Below are 16242 nucleotides of genomic sequence, written 5' to 3' on the forward strand. Positions count from 1 at the left end.
TTCATTTCTCATATAACATTATATAGTATTTAAGTTAATCATGGAGTGGCCCTTTATTTCAACTCACAGTCCTAAAAACTGTGAGAAGGGGTAGCGGCAGCAACCTGTGCCAGTCTGGGTTATCCCCAGCAAAAACCTCCACTTTCTCCAGTTAGGAGCAATTCTACAGAGACTTCTGACCTGACTATTCCAAGCAAAATTATGCCTGCTCCTGGCTGTGGCTACTCAAGAAGATGGTTATCACTCAAAGATAAAGTCTCAGAGGCTCACAAGGCACCATTTGATATGACTTTAGAGGGTCAATCTCTGAGACTAGTTTGTATTTGTTATTAGACATAAGCTGATAACATAGACTGAGGTTTTTTATCCAGGGTCATGGACAAGCTTGCTTCATTTTCTAGCTTGCCTCTCATTCACTGTTTCTTTTAACATGAGAAGCTGGACTACTTTTACATCTCTTACATTCTGAAGCCGATTCTGTTTTTCAAAGCAAATTGAACTCACTCTGTTTTTAAGTCCCACTTAATCATTTTCCTTGTCCTTTTAGTAAATGTTCTAACAGCTGGGCTAACCTACCTGATATTAAGCATTCTGAAGTAAGATAGAAAGTGATTAATGCCATTCTTTCTTGCTAAGTCTAAAATTTCACTAGTCATAGCAAACACAGCAGCTGGAAGCTCCCTATGCTTGGGTTGTTCTGGTAGCAGCTTGGAGATACGTTAACATAAATGTTCAGGTGTAAAGTCAGCTTCGGGTAGTCAAAAGCCCACTGCTACTGCTAGATAGCTGTCATGGCTGACAGGCTCCTCGTTCACTAAGGAGTCCTACAGGTGGGTGGTAGTGTTCTGCCAGTAGATTGAATCATTATCTGTGTTGATGAAATATGTTACTGATGGCTGAACTTCATGTTTTCCTGACTTTGTTTTACCTTTGGTTCACGCCCTTGAGTCAAACAGACTTTGATATCCTGCAGCAAAATGCTGCGTGACAAAATTGCCTCTCTTTTCAGCCCTTGCATGATGAAATCTTGTATGACAATTATTTGCTCAAGTCACATTCTCAATTTGTTCAAGATGAACTGAAAACTGATTAGCTTTTTAGTTTCCAAGAAAGTACTCTCTTCTTTTCCCAGCACAAGAAGATTTTTCTTTCTCACAAAGGCTCTGGAAGTTACTAATGAAAGTTACTAAGAGCTCAATAGAAAAGAAGTTTTCAAATTTCTCTTTAACTATTCATATTTCATTTTGCCTTAAGATTTTAATTCTTTGATTAAAAAGGCTAAAATAAATTAATGATGAAGTACACAAAGCAAGGAAGACATTTTCAGGTTGGATTTCAGAGATTTAAGTGCAAAATCCATATTAATGTGGTAGGAGATAGTTAGGTAAGCCCTGAGCACTACTGCAATACCTCATCCCTAAAGGTGTGAAAGAGCCTGAGGTTCTGAGTTGGAAGGTGTGAAAGTCAGACCGACAAGTATCATCCTGGCAGTGAAGGTACCTCAGGGCTGAATTTGGCTTTGATGTCCTAAATATCATTAGCAGCATGGAGTGGCTGAGTGTAGAATAATGCCTTCCAGGAGGCATTCAGCGCAAACAATCAAATGAAGAGATGATGCAAAGGGAGCTGGCCTGAAGAAAGCACAAGCCCAAGGCACTCAGCCATGCAGAACTGGCACACCGTGCTGAATAGGCTGGGCACTAAAACACCCCACCTTAAACTCCGTTGTTACTATTCGTAAGAGCTGCCATCATTGTTCAGGCAGTGCTCTGTCCCAGTGGTAGGCTGCATCATTACAACACTGAGTCACTTGCTGTCAGAGCTCAGTTTTCATATGGAAATCTCACTGATATGACAAAACTTCTAACACTAAATAATTAAAATGTGTAAATAATGCGTTTAACTTTGAAGTGGTTTTGGGAAAAGTACAGTGAAACAGTAAAAATTTACCTCTAATTCTGACTGTCAAATTATTTTGCACTTTCTGCACCCATTTTCAAGGAATCAGAAACATTCTGTGGCCTGTTTCTGCTCTTGTGCTCAGTTATGGAATATTATTTATGCATTGATAATGGCCTTTCTACTGCATTTTTTGCATAATTGGAAGTATGTGCTGTAAGCTGAGCCAAACATTTTTCAATGATAAATAAGTATATCACTGACTACTAGAGAAAGGAGGGGTAAATGCAGTACTTTTTTATGGTGAAAGGGAAATCAAGTGGGAAAGAAGGATCAAGAATTCAAACCCCTTTCATCTGAAAAATGCTGTATCCTACCTTTTCCTTCACCTTCATATTGTCTAAAAACCTGTTTCACATTGCCAACTCCACATGGGGGTATTTATTCCTACACAAAAAAACCCCAAACAATTCTTACGAAGACGATTTAGGGACTGAAGCACCTCCCCTACAAAGGGAGGCTGAGGGAGCTGGGCTTGTTCAGCCTGGAGAAGAGAAGGCTGTGGGTGACCTCATTGCAGCCTTCCAGTAGGGAGCTTCAGCCTTCCAGCCTTCCAAAGGGAGCCACAGACAGGAGGAGAGTCAACTCTTTACAAGGGTAGGTAATAGCAGGACAAGGGAAAATGGTTTTAAGTTACTTACTGTGCAGTTGCATACAGCTAGCTAGGCTAATAGCAAATTTCTACACTGTGGCTACATTAGCAGCTCACTAGGGATCCCACCTAGGATCTGGTATACTGCTGGGAGAACACTGCTCATACAACAGATTATATCTGCTCTATCTTTAGTTCCTGACAGCTTCCATGAGCCTTAGCTCAACTTGACAGCAGCTTGATCTGACAGCATCTGAGAATCACTGAAAGAAGCCAGAAGCCAACGGTAGATTTGAGTATCTTTTGCCAACTGGCCATTTAACAAGGGCTTAACTCGCCTGCCAGCCCCTATTCTCAGGGGAATTCAGGCGTTTTCAGTTTAGACAGAGCTCAGGGCATAGCCCTAAAGAGTAAGAAGGAGAAAACCCCAAGCTGTATTAAGCAGAAATTCCTTCTCTAATTAAACATAGCACAATTTTAAAAGAGGTGGGATAAGACTTCATTAGGTGCTAGTAATTTGATAGAAGATGCCGAGAACATTTAATGAGCAAGTGTGAGAGACTAAGATAAGAGGTAATGAACTAATTAACCTTCTGGTTTTGGTAGGATAACATTCAAGCAAACAAAAGTGAAAATCTATATAGGAAGTGCCTTACCAGTCTCTCAGTGACTGCCAGCCCATTTTTAATTTCAGACTACGATTATTAACTTCAGTCTCATGATGAGCCAGTTAGGAACCTAGCATTTTTGCTAATAATGAGAGACTTCTTTTATTAAGGTTCAGAGTCAGTGAGGTCAGTTCAAAGAGGTGCTTAAGAAGGCTAGAAACAAGCTGTGTCTCATCTCCAGAGCTTCATAATACTGGTCCTTAAAATGCTCAACAGCCTTCTGGTCTGAGGATTCTCATTCTTGGATGTCAGAAGTGATACAATTTCAAAGTGATTCTGAAAACTGATACCCCCTTATGCGTTGAATTCATAAATAACACTTCTGGGAATTAAAAAACTTTTATGAAAATTCTTACCTGGTAAAGTTTTTCTCAAAACAGAATTCAAGACATTGTGAACCTGAACTTGCTTTTCAACAGAGCAAATTGGTCCTTTTTTTTTCTATACAGCTGTATAATCAATGAATATCAAGGTGCTATAGTTACAAAATAAACAAGAGAGTCAAGCAAAGCAGACTATGATAACAAAAAAGAGAATAGATAGAAAGCTTACCCCTATCTCACAAACTCACTCACTCACAAAACTCCAGCAGAGCAGATCTCCAGCAGAGATCCTTCCCCCCTGGCAGGCAGCTCTTAAATAGGTCTAGGAGGGATGCAGCCAGGCTCCACCCCTTCCGGCAGCACAGGTGAAGGCAATTCACCTGTGCTGCTCTGGCTGACTCATGGCTCACCTCAGGTGGTCAATCAGAGGTTCAGGCTGTGACCCAGCAGTTCCCATAAAACAGCTGTATGTAATTCTTGACCAAAACATTGAGAACACTGATGCAATCTGAAGATTTAACATGAATCTTTTTGGGAGAAAGAAAAAGATTAATAGGGCTTAGGAAATCTTTTATTTAAAAGAAACTTCTAGGAAATTTGACTGTACTCATTCACTCAGTAGTAGAAAATCTTTAGCTAACTTATGGGAGAGAAAATACTGAACCTTCTAAGGGTTTTGCAAAAAAGGGACAAAGGAGTTATAAGCATTGCCTGGAATGGATAGAAGGTGGGGGAGACAAGACTTTACATAGACAGCGATTATAAACATTTTCTCTCCTCAAACCCAAGGCGCCTACAAAGAAGCATTTTAATCAGTGGACAGCAGTGTTGCTTCCTCCTATGGCCAGAAATGCAGTATCTGTCTTGGCCCTGAGAAACTGAAATGCTCAGTGTGCCTGCAGGTTAGAACACAAGGGGAGCTGAGTAGACTCCAATGCTTAAGTAGTGACAAGTAAGGAGTTTTCTGTGATGTATTCATTCTCATGAAAGAAAAAAAACACGTTAATTTCAGTCATCTGGAAGCAGTTTGCAAACTCAGACTGAATGTTGTTCATAGTTTAAGTTGCAAAACCCACAGTTAGTGCTGATGGTTCTACTGTCCCCCAGTTTTCCAACAGCCCTGTGGCCTGCAGCTCTAATACTCCTCTTGTGCTATCAGTTTCTCCTCCTCATGTTGCTCTGTTTAGAAAAATTATTCAAAATCTGTGGGGAAGGAAATAGATTCAGCATTTTTCTCTGCCTGTATTATTACCGTGCTATAAAGCAATTATACTTTGTTGTTGTTGTTCAATAAATATTTAATTTCTTCTCTTCGAGAGGGAAGGCAATGTGATAACAGCTCCCAGGTAGCTGTATGTTTTCAAAGAGGTGACACAGTAGGTGTGGCTGCTCCCCGATGGTGGATCTGAAAACTGCTGCATTAACCATCTTCACCCAGGAACATGAGGCACAGCTGCACATTGCTGTGGCTAAACTCCCTGCTGACAGTAGCAACGTAGCTTTTTTTTCCTAGGTCTTACTTTTTCAGTGGTTTAGGTGACATTTAACAAAGTAAAAATAAATGAGGAATTGCTTATTATTAAAGCAATATTCCTTGCTTTTTTCTGCAGTGGATGCTACATGTGCTGACATCCCTTTGAAAGTAAGCAGATAATATTCCTCACAAAGTTTATATTGTCCAGGTTAATGGCCTTCAGAAAGCATATATCTTTCTTTTACATATTTTGTTGAACATAGGGTCAAGGTAAGGTAATGTGACTGTGTTCCCTAAGGTGATCAGTCCGATAGACTATTTAAAGTGAAAAGACAGACAGAAATCAGATCGGAAATGAAAGAATAAAGACAGTGTTAAATCCTGCAAAAATGTACAGCATGTTTTTGATACCTCTACCTATGAAAAAGAGTGAAGGACCATTCAAATCTTTTTTATGCCAGCGACATCCCTTTCATTAATCACACTACCATTAAATAATGTGATAATCAGTCCAGAAGCAGTTGCCATCTGCCATCACAGATCATGATTACAGTTATGAATTAAGCAGAGCGAGGCAGCATCGCACTGACATCCCGCAGCACAAAAGGAACCTGACTTGCTTGTTCTGAGCTATGCTGCTTGTCCAGCACAACCTGAACACCAAGTGACCTGGACTACCTGATGTTAATGCAGTTTGCTGTAAAGCTTTTAAAGCTGTCCAAAAAGCTTCCCTAGATATGAGAACTCCTGCAGAATGTCTCCTGCCCCACCCTTCACCAGCTTCTCTTGGGCTTGCAGAAAAGGACTTTCAGACAGAAAGCCTTTCAGACAGAATCTTTCCTCTAGTGATAGTTGAGTCAATCCGATAATGACAAGATTTTGGAAGCCATCTGTTCTGGGAAAAAAGAACTCTAAACCAGCTCTCAGCATGCAGCAAAGTTCTTACAGCTGAGGAGAAGTGATAGGATTTAATACAGTGATCCAAATGGGAGCTACTTTGATCATCTATATACTCCTTCAAGCCCTAAATGTTTAAAATATCAGAAAGAAACACCAGGAAAACAGCATAGACCATCTTGTCTTCTGTGCAAAAGTTATCTTTGAGTTTGTACTCCTGAGATACTCGATTTCAGTTAGGTTTGAGCAGAAGCTTACTATTCAGAATAACTCTTGGCTTGTGGTGGATTAGTGTCCCAGAAAACGTCTGTAGAGACCCCTGCAGGCAAACCTGGGATGCTGTGCCATGTGGCAGCTGCCTTGGCAGCACAGCAGGCAGCTGAATCACTCTGCCAGAAGCACAACTGGATTTAAGGTCTGCTGTTCCCTTCAGCTGCACTGGTTTAACTGCTCAGTGATTGCTCTCCAGCATACTCTGTGATGTGTGCTGGTTGATAGTAGAGCTCCTTTCTGTTATTCCAAAAATAGTTCATCTGACTACGCTGTAGACTCAGGGCTTCAAAATAAATCCCCATGGCATATCATTAGCTTAAGCATCAGCAGCTCTCCAGCTTTAGTACAGTCTTTTCTAGCTACTCAAAAGGGAATTTTTAAAACATCACTTATCTAAGGCTAGAGCCATTCATGTGTGGAAAGATATCACACTGGGAGTAAAATGTGAGTTTAACTCAGGATTTAACAATGCAGAAATACATGCCATTTAGCTAATCGTCCTGAAACGAATTTCCCACAGCATAATAGATTTTGAATTGCTCTGCACCTTAATGTAGCCAGTTAGACCTGTGCAGGGCAACAAACCTCCTGTGTCCTGCAGTGAAGGCACACAGCAGCAGTGCCATCAGTGTAGCTCAGGTGTAACAGGTGGGACATCGCAGCAGAGGAATGGGCATGTTTGTCTGGGACAGCACACAGAGCCTTGAGAAAATGCTGTTGAACTTTAAATAAGTTAGCATTAGTGGTGCTAGCAGTAGAGGGGCAGTCTGACAGAATGGTGTCTGACATGGAAGTGCAGATGAAGCAAAGGGATGGAACTGAATTTCTCTATGTGAATAAAATGGCACCCAGTGAAATTCACTGACATCTGCAGAACGTTGATGGAGCCCAAGCAGTGGATGGAGCACAGTGAGGCAATGGGCAGTGTGTTTCTGCAGTGATGGCAGTGACAATGGAGCACCTCCACCAGTACGGATTCTTATGAGCACAGCATGCAGGCTTCTTGTTCATGGCTGGTGAAAATGCATTGCTAATGGTGGTCGCTATACTAAAAAAGGAGGTTTGGAACTGGTAGTATGCTTTATGAAATAGTGCTATTGTGTTCTTTTTATCTGTTATAGTTTCCATGGGAACAAATAGGAGGCATTACATTCAGAGCAACAGACCTAAACTAGCTTTGTTGTGGTTACAACATATGCAGGTTACTGAGAGAGGCATCAAATTAACGTTTATATGGCTAGCAAATAATAGATACTATTACAAATTAGTTACTACTTTGCCTGGCTGACATCTTCAGCAGTGCCTGCAGCATGTTATTTCATGCACCATAACGCATTTCTTGTACTAAAGGGTTAAAGAGCCCTTTTCCCCAGGATGCCATTTAAATGGCACGAGATAATATCCAGCACAATACCAAACTCTACCTAACCGTTTTGTTACTTGTCTGCATGTTGTACATTTAGTTCTGATCACATACGACCTACTAACACTGATGTGCACTTAATGATGCTGCTTTTCAAAAGGCTCCACTTGTCTGAAACTGTCCCTTGCACTGTTTAATTTTACTACTGTGTTAATCTAATACCACTTCAATTAAATGTCTTTCAGAACTTTTATTGGATTTGTTCACTAAACAAGAAGAAGAGCATTTGTTTATATTTAGTAAAGAGTATTAAGATGGTATGAAATGTGATTAAATCCTTTTTAGCCATATAAGGTCATTTAGGAACAATATTTAAGTTCAGGAGTTGTAGCTGTGAATTCAGAGCTCTGGATGCACAACAGCTCTGACAGCTCCTGCTGTACAGATGACCGACACTTGGCTGCCACCCTTCCTTTGCCTGAAGCTCTGGCTGTTGCTGGGACAGGGACTGCGCATTCAGCTCAAAGTGCCCAGTACTGACAGTATGTGCTTCACAAAACCCAGGTGGATACTGATGATGGGAGGATGACTGAGGGATGAGTAATTGCTGGTACCTCTAGAGAAATGAGGTCACCAACATTTTCCTGTGTTTGAGAAATGAAGAATTAATCCTCTTAATTAACTGCAGCATTTAAAATGCCGTTCTGTCCCTTGAGTTTGCATCAGATAGTTATAGGAAGCAAGGGGGAAGGCCATGTGAATACGGCAACTTTCAGGCACAGTAATAACATTCTGCCCTGCAAATCCTTTCTTGTAAAGCTGTGACACAGCATTTCCTTGTATCTTTCCACTAAAATCAGTCATGCTACAGCTGCCTGTTAAGAAGCCACTGGATGTGGCCTCAACACGCATCACTGAGCTTAGTCACTGTTAATTGTCCAATGCAGTTTCTGTGGTCTGTGTATGTCTGGTGTGTGAGGTTAATTAGGGAGAGGGCTGCTCCTAAGCAAAGGTGGAACAAGCAACCTTTGCTATAATCTGTTTTGTCTTTTGAGATACATTATTAAAGAAGGAGCCCCAGGGAAGAACCTGGCAGAAGGATACCCTCCAGTAACAACTTGACTGACAGCAGTAATACACAGTGCGTTAAAAGTACCTGTGAACACTTCCTATGCAGTAAGGTAGAGGCAGTAATTCCCTTTGTTTTAAAAGGTACCTTAGTACAACTATTCCATAACACTCATATATATCTACTAGCGTTATCCATATGACACTAAGCTGGTTTATTTTCTTCTCTCCAGGATGAAAAGAATCAAGTATTAACAACAAACATCTGGCTACAAATGGTGAGTTCTTAGGAACAAAGCATGTTTTTTCTTCCTTTGTTCTCTGCATTTAATCTGGTGCAGGTATAAATTTTAGGAAGCTTCCATGCTTCTGTTCTGTGTGTCACTACACAGTGCACAAAGCTAAGGTGAATGGCAGTCTGCAGAGCCAAGATTTAGGGCCTGATGCTGTTTTGGACATTCCTGAAAACTTTTTAAGAAGCTGAGTCACCACAGCTGGGTGGGTCACAAACTCACCTTAGCCGATTTAAGCCACTCTAGATTAATCATCACGAGATACCCAGAGTTCCAGGATGGTGCAAGTTCCTTATCACCCACTTCAACAAATCCATTACATTGTGGTAAATCATTTATTTGTGAGAAAGAACTGTACATGTGTGAAATGCATTTCATCTGTTGTGATCAGAATTATGAAAATCACCAGGCATTCCAAAGAGATGGATTATTTCATGCTACCTGCTGCTGTTATCCTACCTGAATGCCTCTGCTGTCCTGTTTGCTTTTCTTTCAATCTGTCTCCATAAGAAACCGCAGGAAGATTTTAATTAAAATGGACATGCTGTTCTCATGTTCCACAAAATACTGTTTTTTAAATATAAATTATCATCTTATTTTTACTGTGAAAATGAGAATTTTCAATGATATTGCTCCAAATTCCATTTCTCAGTTGTATGACAATGTGTATTTGAACATACCTTCAGTTTCCCAACGTTCAGCTGTGAGCACTGTATTTTTCCTTGTTTCCCTGTTTATTTTGCATACATATGGTGTTTGTTTTTCAAGCAGTAGCTTTGTTTTACCTTTTGTTGCAGTGTTTACTTTCTACAGTTGTCAGAGGCTTTTCAGACTTAACATACCTCTATTACTGCCATAGATGGCACAGCAGAGAACTTTGCCCCCATTAACTCAAGGCTGACATTACTGGGAAGGAATGTTAATCACATTTTAATAAATGGAACAGTCAAGATCTCTGTAAAAGTATTGAATTTTATATATGAATATATATATGAATTTTTTTTTCTTTAAGATGAACTAGTGAGGGGTCACTCCTAAGCAAGGGAGACTACACAGATTTATTCTGATAGGATCAGTTTTGGAATTGGTTTACCACCTAAGATTTAGAATTAAAAAGATGCCTCTTACCATACTGACTACTGGTCTCCTAACCACAATTTCTACCACAATCTGTGTTTCACAAAGATGAGATACAACATGGCAGTTTTTCCCACACTGCAGAGGCCAGGATGAGATCTGTCATTTCGTTCCCATCTTACAGAAACAGAACCGCATGGGCTAAGTAAAGCTTTACAGAAGAGTTGCATTTTTCAAGACAAGCATGCTGCTTCAGCAGAAACTTTACATCTTTCTGTTTCTTTAATTAGATCACTTAGTCTAAATATATTATTTTTCCTTTGACTGTAACACTTTAATGGAGGATCTCTCCCACTCAGTGGTAGGCCTCAGGAAAGAAATGAAAGACTATTTGGATGACCTAGAAAAAATAGTGTGGCTATTCCTTTTGTTCACAAAGAAGAGTTGACTTGGAAGAGGCACTCAGATCGTGCTATTTTAGAGGCTTATTTAAAAGTAAGGTTAAAACTGTCAAACATAACGTATTTTTGGCTTTGAGTTGTAACAAAAACAGTTGCTGTAATTACTTACCAGGAAAAAAAAGTGACCATTCATACTCAAGAAGCTATCAATTATTTCCCTCTCCTTATCCTTCCTGAGACTTTGTTTTTCCCCCTAAGGAAATTCTCCTTTTTTTTTTTTAATGTATATTAACTGTATTTCTTTTGATTTTTTTCATCTTAGTATTTACCGTATGAGGAGCATGGTATGGTCGCAGTGAGCAGATCGTGTGGTGTAGTCACTCATCATGGCCTGTTTACACATTAAAAAAAAACACAAAAAAAACCCAACCAAGTGTTTCTGTATTCACTGTATGCTACACAGATTCAAAGCATACTTATGGCAAACATAACATTTTATTGTGTTAAATGGTCTGCAATGAGAAGTTTTTCCCTGTATATTCATCTTCACTCCCTGTTTTGATATGTAATGCATATAGTCAGAGATGTGTATTAAATATGTTTTGTCTAGTCGTCACAGGAATACCAAAGTATGAAAAACTAACCTGGGAGAAGGGATAATAAATCTAGTTTATATACAGACTCTTCGATTGTTGGTTCTATCTACATGGCAATACTGGTCAGTATCAAAATCTTAAACGTATCCAGGTTTCAGCAGGAGCCTTGCCTAGTCACACAGATTAATATTAAACCAAATACTCTCAGGCGCTTGCTTTTCTAGTCTGTATCAAACATGCTTTAGATACAGTGGAAACAGTAGCTCCAAAGTTAAAACAAAATTGGACAGCTCACGTCCAGCTTGATGAGAAACTGTAGAAGTTGGCAAAATGGAGCAGTCCCAATCTGCTTAGCATAATTTATAATCCAGACTTCAAACATAAGTTTGCTGTCACCCTTTGGACTATCTTTACAGCATTCAGTAGTGCTGTGTGCTCTACCATACTAGCCACTATAATTGCTAGAAGTTGTTATAATCAGAAATAACTGGATATATTGGCATTGCTGTAGCACAGTTCAGATGGCAATCAACCTGGGTGGGAGGCCAGTGGGCTGAGCAGCTCCTCCCTGGCCCCACAGCCCCAGCCAGGAGCTTACTAGTCAGAAAGTGATTTGTTCTGACAGCTACTGAAGAAGAGTAACCCAAAGCCAACAAGAGCCCACAGATTTAAACAGGACAGCTCAAAACACACTTCAAATGGCTTACACTACTGGTAAAATAAATAAATGAAAGTATCATGAGGATCTTGATATTTCTAAATTCTACACAAGATGAAGTGGTAAAAAGTTCAGTATAAAATAATACAGGGTAAAAGTGGAAGTAAAAATCTTGAAAAAATAGATGAGAAGCCATCGATCAGTTCATAGGAGATGTGTGTAGATGGGCATGAATAAGACTCATAGTTTGTAGTTAGTGAAAAGAAAAAGCTAAGAGCAGAGATATTGAAGATCTCTGTGAAAACTACTATTTGGAGAGCAAAAGGAAGAAAAGCAATTCACAATGCTGGTGATTTGTCCAGGTGACAAGGAGTTAAAAACTGTTAGTAAAAAATGAGAAATACCTGGAAGCACATACCAAGAAACCCAGATCTAAACCCTGTTGGATTGACCACACCAGAATCTATGCCTATATTAATAGCCATACTGCCACCAGGGCAGCAGCCTGCAGCGCAGGAAGTGCCAGTGGGAAGGGAGCTTCTGCAGCAGCTGCTGGGCACTGCTTCACAGGTTGGCTAACCTCAGGCTACAGGAGCTGCTAGTGTTAACTACTCAACCATTTCCATTGCTTTTCCCTATCAGCAGTCTGTTGGCTGCTCTACCACACATCTGCAATCAAGTTATTACAGTGTAAGAATTCACAAACACAGAAAACAAAATTGTGTCTGAAGAAAAAATGTAATTGAAGTAAAGTATGAATTATAAAACAAAACCTGTTGTGTCCCAACTTGCTACCTGAGACAGCATGAACAATAAAATAGAGGCATCTCAAATCTTCTTTTATAGGCTGTTACATATGCATTGCAGTGTGAATTGAAAATGAGATTATTATGCTTTTGAGTGAGCTCTTGGTGGCCTATTCACCCTTTCCAAGTTTTTCATTGTCTGAATCTAAATAATAATCCGAACAAGAAAGCATGTATTGTTTCAGGCTGTATAGTCTGGAGAGCTACAGTAAAGCAATGAATAAGCTAATCTAACTTACTTTCTGTCTATATGTCTTAGTACTGGACAGATCATTACTTACAGTGGAATGTGTCTGAATACCCTGGAGTGAAGAACGTCCGCTTTCCTGATGGACTGATTTGGAAGCCAGATATTCTTCTCTATAACAGGTGGAAATACTTTTATTTTCCTGTGGGGAAGGAGAGAAGATAAGACAAATGACATAGCCATCTAATCAAAATGGCTAGGCTCTGAGCATTTGGAATGCTAGAAAATAACCATTCTCTTGTTTACACAATGGAAGATGATATTTGCAAGTACTCAGTGAATAACAACACCTTCCCTACCACCAATTCTCATTAGATTCTATGTGATGATTAGAAAACCAGATTGTTCTGGCTACGTATAGTAATACAGATAATGATAATTTTCTCTTAAGGTTTCTTTTTTTTTTTTAAATCTAAATGTTAACAATTACTTCAAATCTGACTTGTGACTGCTTGCCTAATTTCACTAGAAGCAGAATAGGTCAATGCCTGTAAGAATGTTTGCATTTTTGTACATATTTCAAGCATTAAAACAGTCTGCCTAGGGAGATGATGGAGTCACTGTCCAGGAGGTGCTCAAGAAAGGTGTAGTTGTGGCACTGAGGAATATGGTTTAATGGGTATGATGGTGATGGGTTGGCCTTGATGATCTTAGATGTCTTTTCCAACCTTAATGATTCAGTGGTTCTATAGCCACTTTTTGTGTCTTTCCATATTTCTACTACAAAAATAGCTAGACCTTAAGCTGCTCTTTTCTTCAAACTATCTGTTCTTAGTTGGGCTTACTTTAGGGGCAGATTACCTTCAAACTGCTAAAGAAACATTGCACGCAGTGTTTCCTATAAGATGAAACAGTAATGAATCTGAATCAATTTTCCTTCACTGTTTCCTTTAAGATGAATCAGTAAGGAATCTAAATCAATTTTCCTTATGTCCCTCGCAATTAGACAATGAATTGTTTGCTTGCACTGTAACTCTTCACACTTTGCTGCTAATGAGCAAGACCTGTGGGTGTGCCTATACTTTCTAGGGCAGTCTGAATTTTGAAGAACAAATGGTCTTCTTGGTTTTAATTATTCTATACTAAGCAATTGCAAGAGGAAGCCCCAAGGAAAAGCATTAAGTTCTTCATCTCCAACAGGCCCAGATTAAACAAGACCTGCCTATGCATACATTATATTTCAAAAAATTCACTTGCTGACACCCCAGTTTCCTGCTGTCTGTTGTCTCAAGATGAAAGACCATTTCTGTCTCTCTCGGAGGCATTGGTCAGTGTACACTGTGCACGTATAGCAGTGCAGTCTATCTGAATGCTCAAGCGACTCTTATAGAGATCATTTCTTTATGAGTAAAGGCATAGATATAACCACACAGATGAAATGCCAGTGCAAAGTTGGGGCAAACAGCTTGCAGGTCAGTGAGCGAGCACTGATTTCTGGCATCTCTCTTCAGAAGTGTATCTCCATGCAGGGGCTGCTGGGGAGTCTCCTTTCCTATCAGAACTGTACTGTTAAAGCACTGGAAGATGTCTGCTCTTTAACAAGTTGTCCTTTTCTGCTGTTATGATATGCCTTCTTGCAGTTCCCCAGATACTGGAAAGGCCATCTGCTTTGTACATGCTCCACTGGTTCTTTTGTGGAAGACAGGCACTTGGTTATATATTTGCCCATGCAGGTGACAGGAACCTTTTGTCTTCCTCTGTGTCTCTGCCATATGCCCAGAAGACACCCTTGTGCTGAGCATCACCCCAATTCCCCCTCTGCGTGGCAGGAGCTGCCTCTTGTTGCAGCAACACCCATACAGTAGCAGGACTCGGCCTGTCAGCTGCAGCTGTGCTGTCCCTCTGCCACTCACTGATCACCTTTGTGGTTAATGTCACTGTCACAGCTGTTGTGAATTGCAATGCTGTGACAACAGCACACAATGACAGCGTTTGACAGCATACTTCTCCCCAGGGCTTACATGACTGCTTTGCTTGCAGCATGCATCTGCGCCTCTCCCAAAGGTACAATTACCACTAAGTGATTTGAGGGGAGCTCTACTCAAGTTCCCCACACTGTGAGTGCCTGTCAGAATCACTTCTTATTTCTGGTTCAAGCACTGCAATTAGTGCTTCAGTTGTCCATACACCAGGTGAATAATGCTCTGTACATAAACAGTACACGTGCTGTGTACTCCTGAACACATATATCTGCAACACTGACCTTGCTTAATGTATTTTTCACTGCAAATTTGTTATTTTGAGTATCTTTTCCTATCTGGCTTGATTTCATAAATGACAGCATTCTTGGGAAAGTCCCACACATCAGTCCTTTTCTCAGTCCTTTTCTCTTTCTCAGTAAAGCACTATGTGTGCCATACAGCTGGTGCTCTACAACAGCAGTCTAGAAGTTTCCAGAGGAAGGCATCACACATACCACCTACCTGAGAGGCTTTCAGTGCATCTGACGATTTATGCGTCAACATTCCAGTATGTGTAAAATTAAAGTGTGATTTTAGCAATTTTCAACTACATTTCATAATATTCACGCAACCATGCTAACTGTAGCTGAAGCACATTACACAATTAGAACTGAACACCTGGAAAACCAGCAGCTATACTGCCTTTATTACCCGCCTATTGTAAACAGACTGAGCCCAGTTCATCTGTGGGTTTTTTGAGGGAAGTGAATCTTGGCCTGTGTACAAATGATTGCAGGACCGTCTGTGCTAGTGTTGTGTCTGGCCCTCTTCCACTTTGCTAGTTTTACTACATTTATTAGAAGTTCTTATTTCTGGTGGTATTATTTTTCAAGTGGCCACACAGTGCTCGTGAGTTCGTGGAATAATGAACATTCTGGTAGCTATGTCTCAGTTTCATTTTTCCTCTTTTATAAACCCGAGATTCTCCAGATAAGTCTCAGTGGAATTGTGTCTAGTAAGTGTAGCTGTGTCATCTCAATGTCTCACAGTCTATAGCTTTCTTCAAGTCGTTATACTTGAAAAAGAAACGTAGCAGAGATAATTTTCTATTATTATATTAAAGTACAAAATCTCATCAAGCAAAGGCTTTCCTTCTTAGCATAATCCCAGTTGAAGCACTGCATTTCAGAAAACAATCAGAAGCTCAGTGTAGAAAACCATACGCTCCTTTTTCTGAAGAAAAAATATTTTCAGGAAATATTGAGTCTAAATATCTTTTGATGTTCTTTTAAAGATATTTCTTATTAAAACCCAAACATATGGCAATGAAACCTAGGTTCCTTGTTCACTTCTGTGTTCATTTTTTAAATGTTACATTTACAAATGACCAGGAACAACAAACTGCAAGGTCCTCAAAGCAACTTCTGGGCTTCTAAGACATTTGCTTGAGGGAAAATGACTCGAATCTAACCTGGGAAACTAAGAATTTTATTTCTAGATATTGCTTTCCACTTGGAAGCAATTTGTTCAGCATGGATATTTTCCATAAGTTTGAGTATGTGGCTTGATTTTCATAGTGTAGCCCTTATTAAATTCGAATTACTGTAAATACGTGTCTACATCCAATATAGAGACCTGTTGCAGAA

General features: G+C 39.9%; 2 protein-coding genes across 3 annotated transcripts in view; one reads left to right on the plus strand and one right to left on the minus strand.

The window, feature by feature from the left end:
• Nucleotides 1-12840, minus strand: part of MYO1E (myosin IE) — a 145383-nt gene extending 132543 nt beyond the window's left edge. Inside the window, exon 1 of the mRNA XM_048955683.1 lies at nucleotides 12730-12840. The gene's annotated coding sequence lies outside the window, so the exon portion shown is untranslated. The remainder of the gene's footprint in view (nucleotides 1-12729) is intronic.
• Nucleotides 1-16242, plus strand: part of LOC125697973 (neuronal acetylcholine receptor subunit alpha-7) — a 40748-nt gene that overhangs the window by 12723 nt on the left and 11783 nt on the right. For both annotated transcript variants that reach the window (XM_048955685.1, XM_048955684.1), the window contains exons 3-4: nucleotides 8851-8895; nucleotides 12708-12817. In XM_048955685.1, coding sequence (XP_048811642.1) covers nucleotides 8851-8895; nucleotides 12708-12817 — 155 coding nt within the window. The remainder of the gene's footprint in view (nucleotides 1-8850; nucleotides 8896-12707; nucleotides 12818-16242) is intronic.

The sequence above is a fragment of the Lagopus muta genome, chromosome 10 (genome assembly GCF_023343835.1).
Source record: "Lagopus muta isolate bLagMut1 chromosome 10, bLagMut1 primary, whole genome shotgun sequence".
NCBI classification, from domain to species: domain Eukaryota; kingdom Metazoa; phylum Chordata; class Aves; order Galliformes; family Phasianidae; genus Lagopus; species Lagopus muta.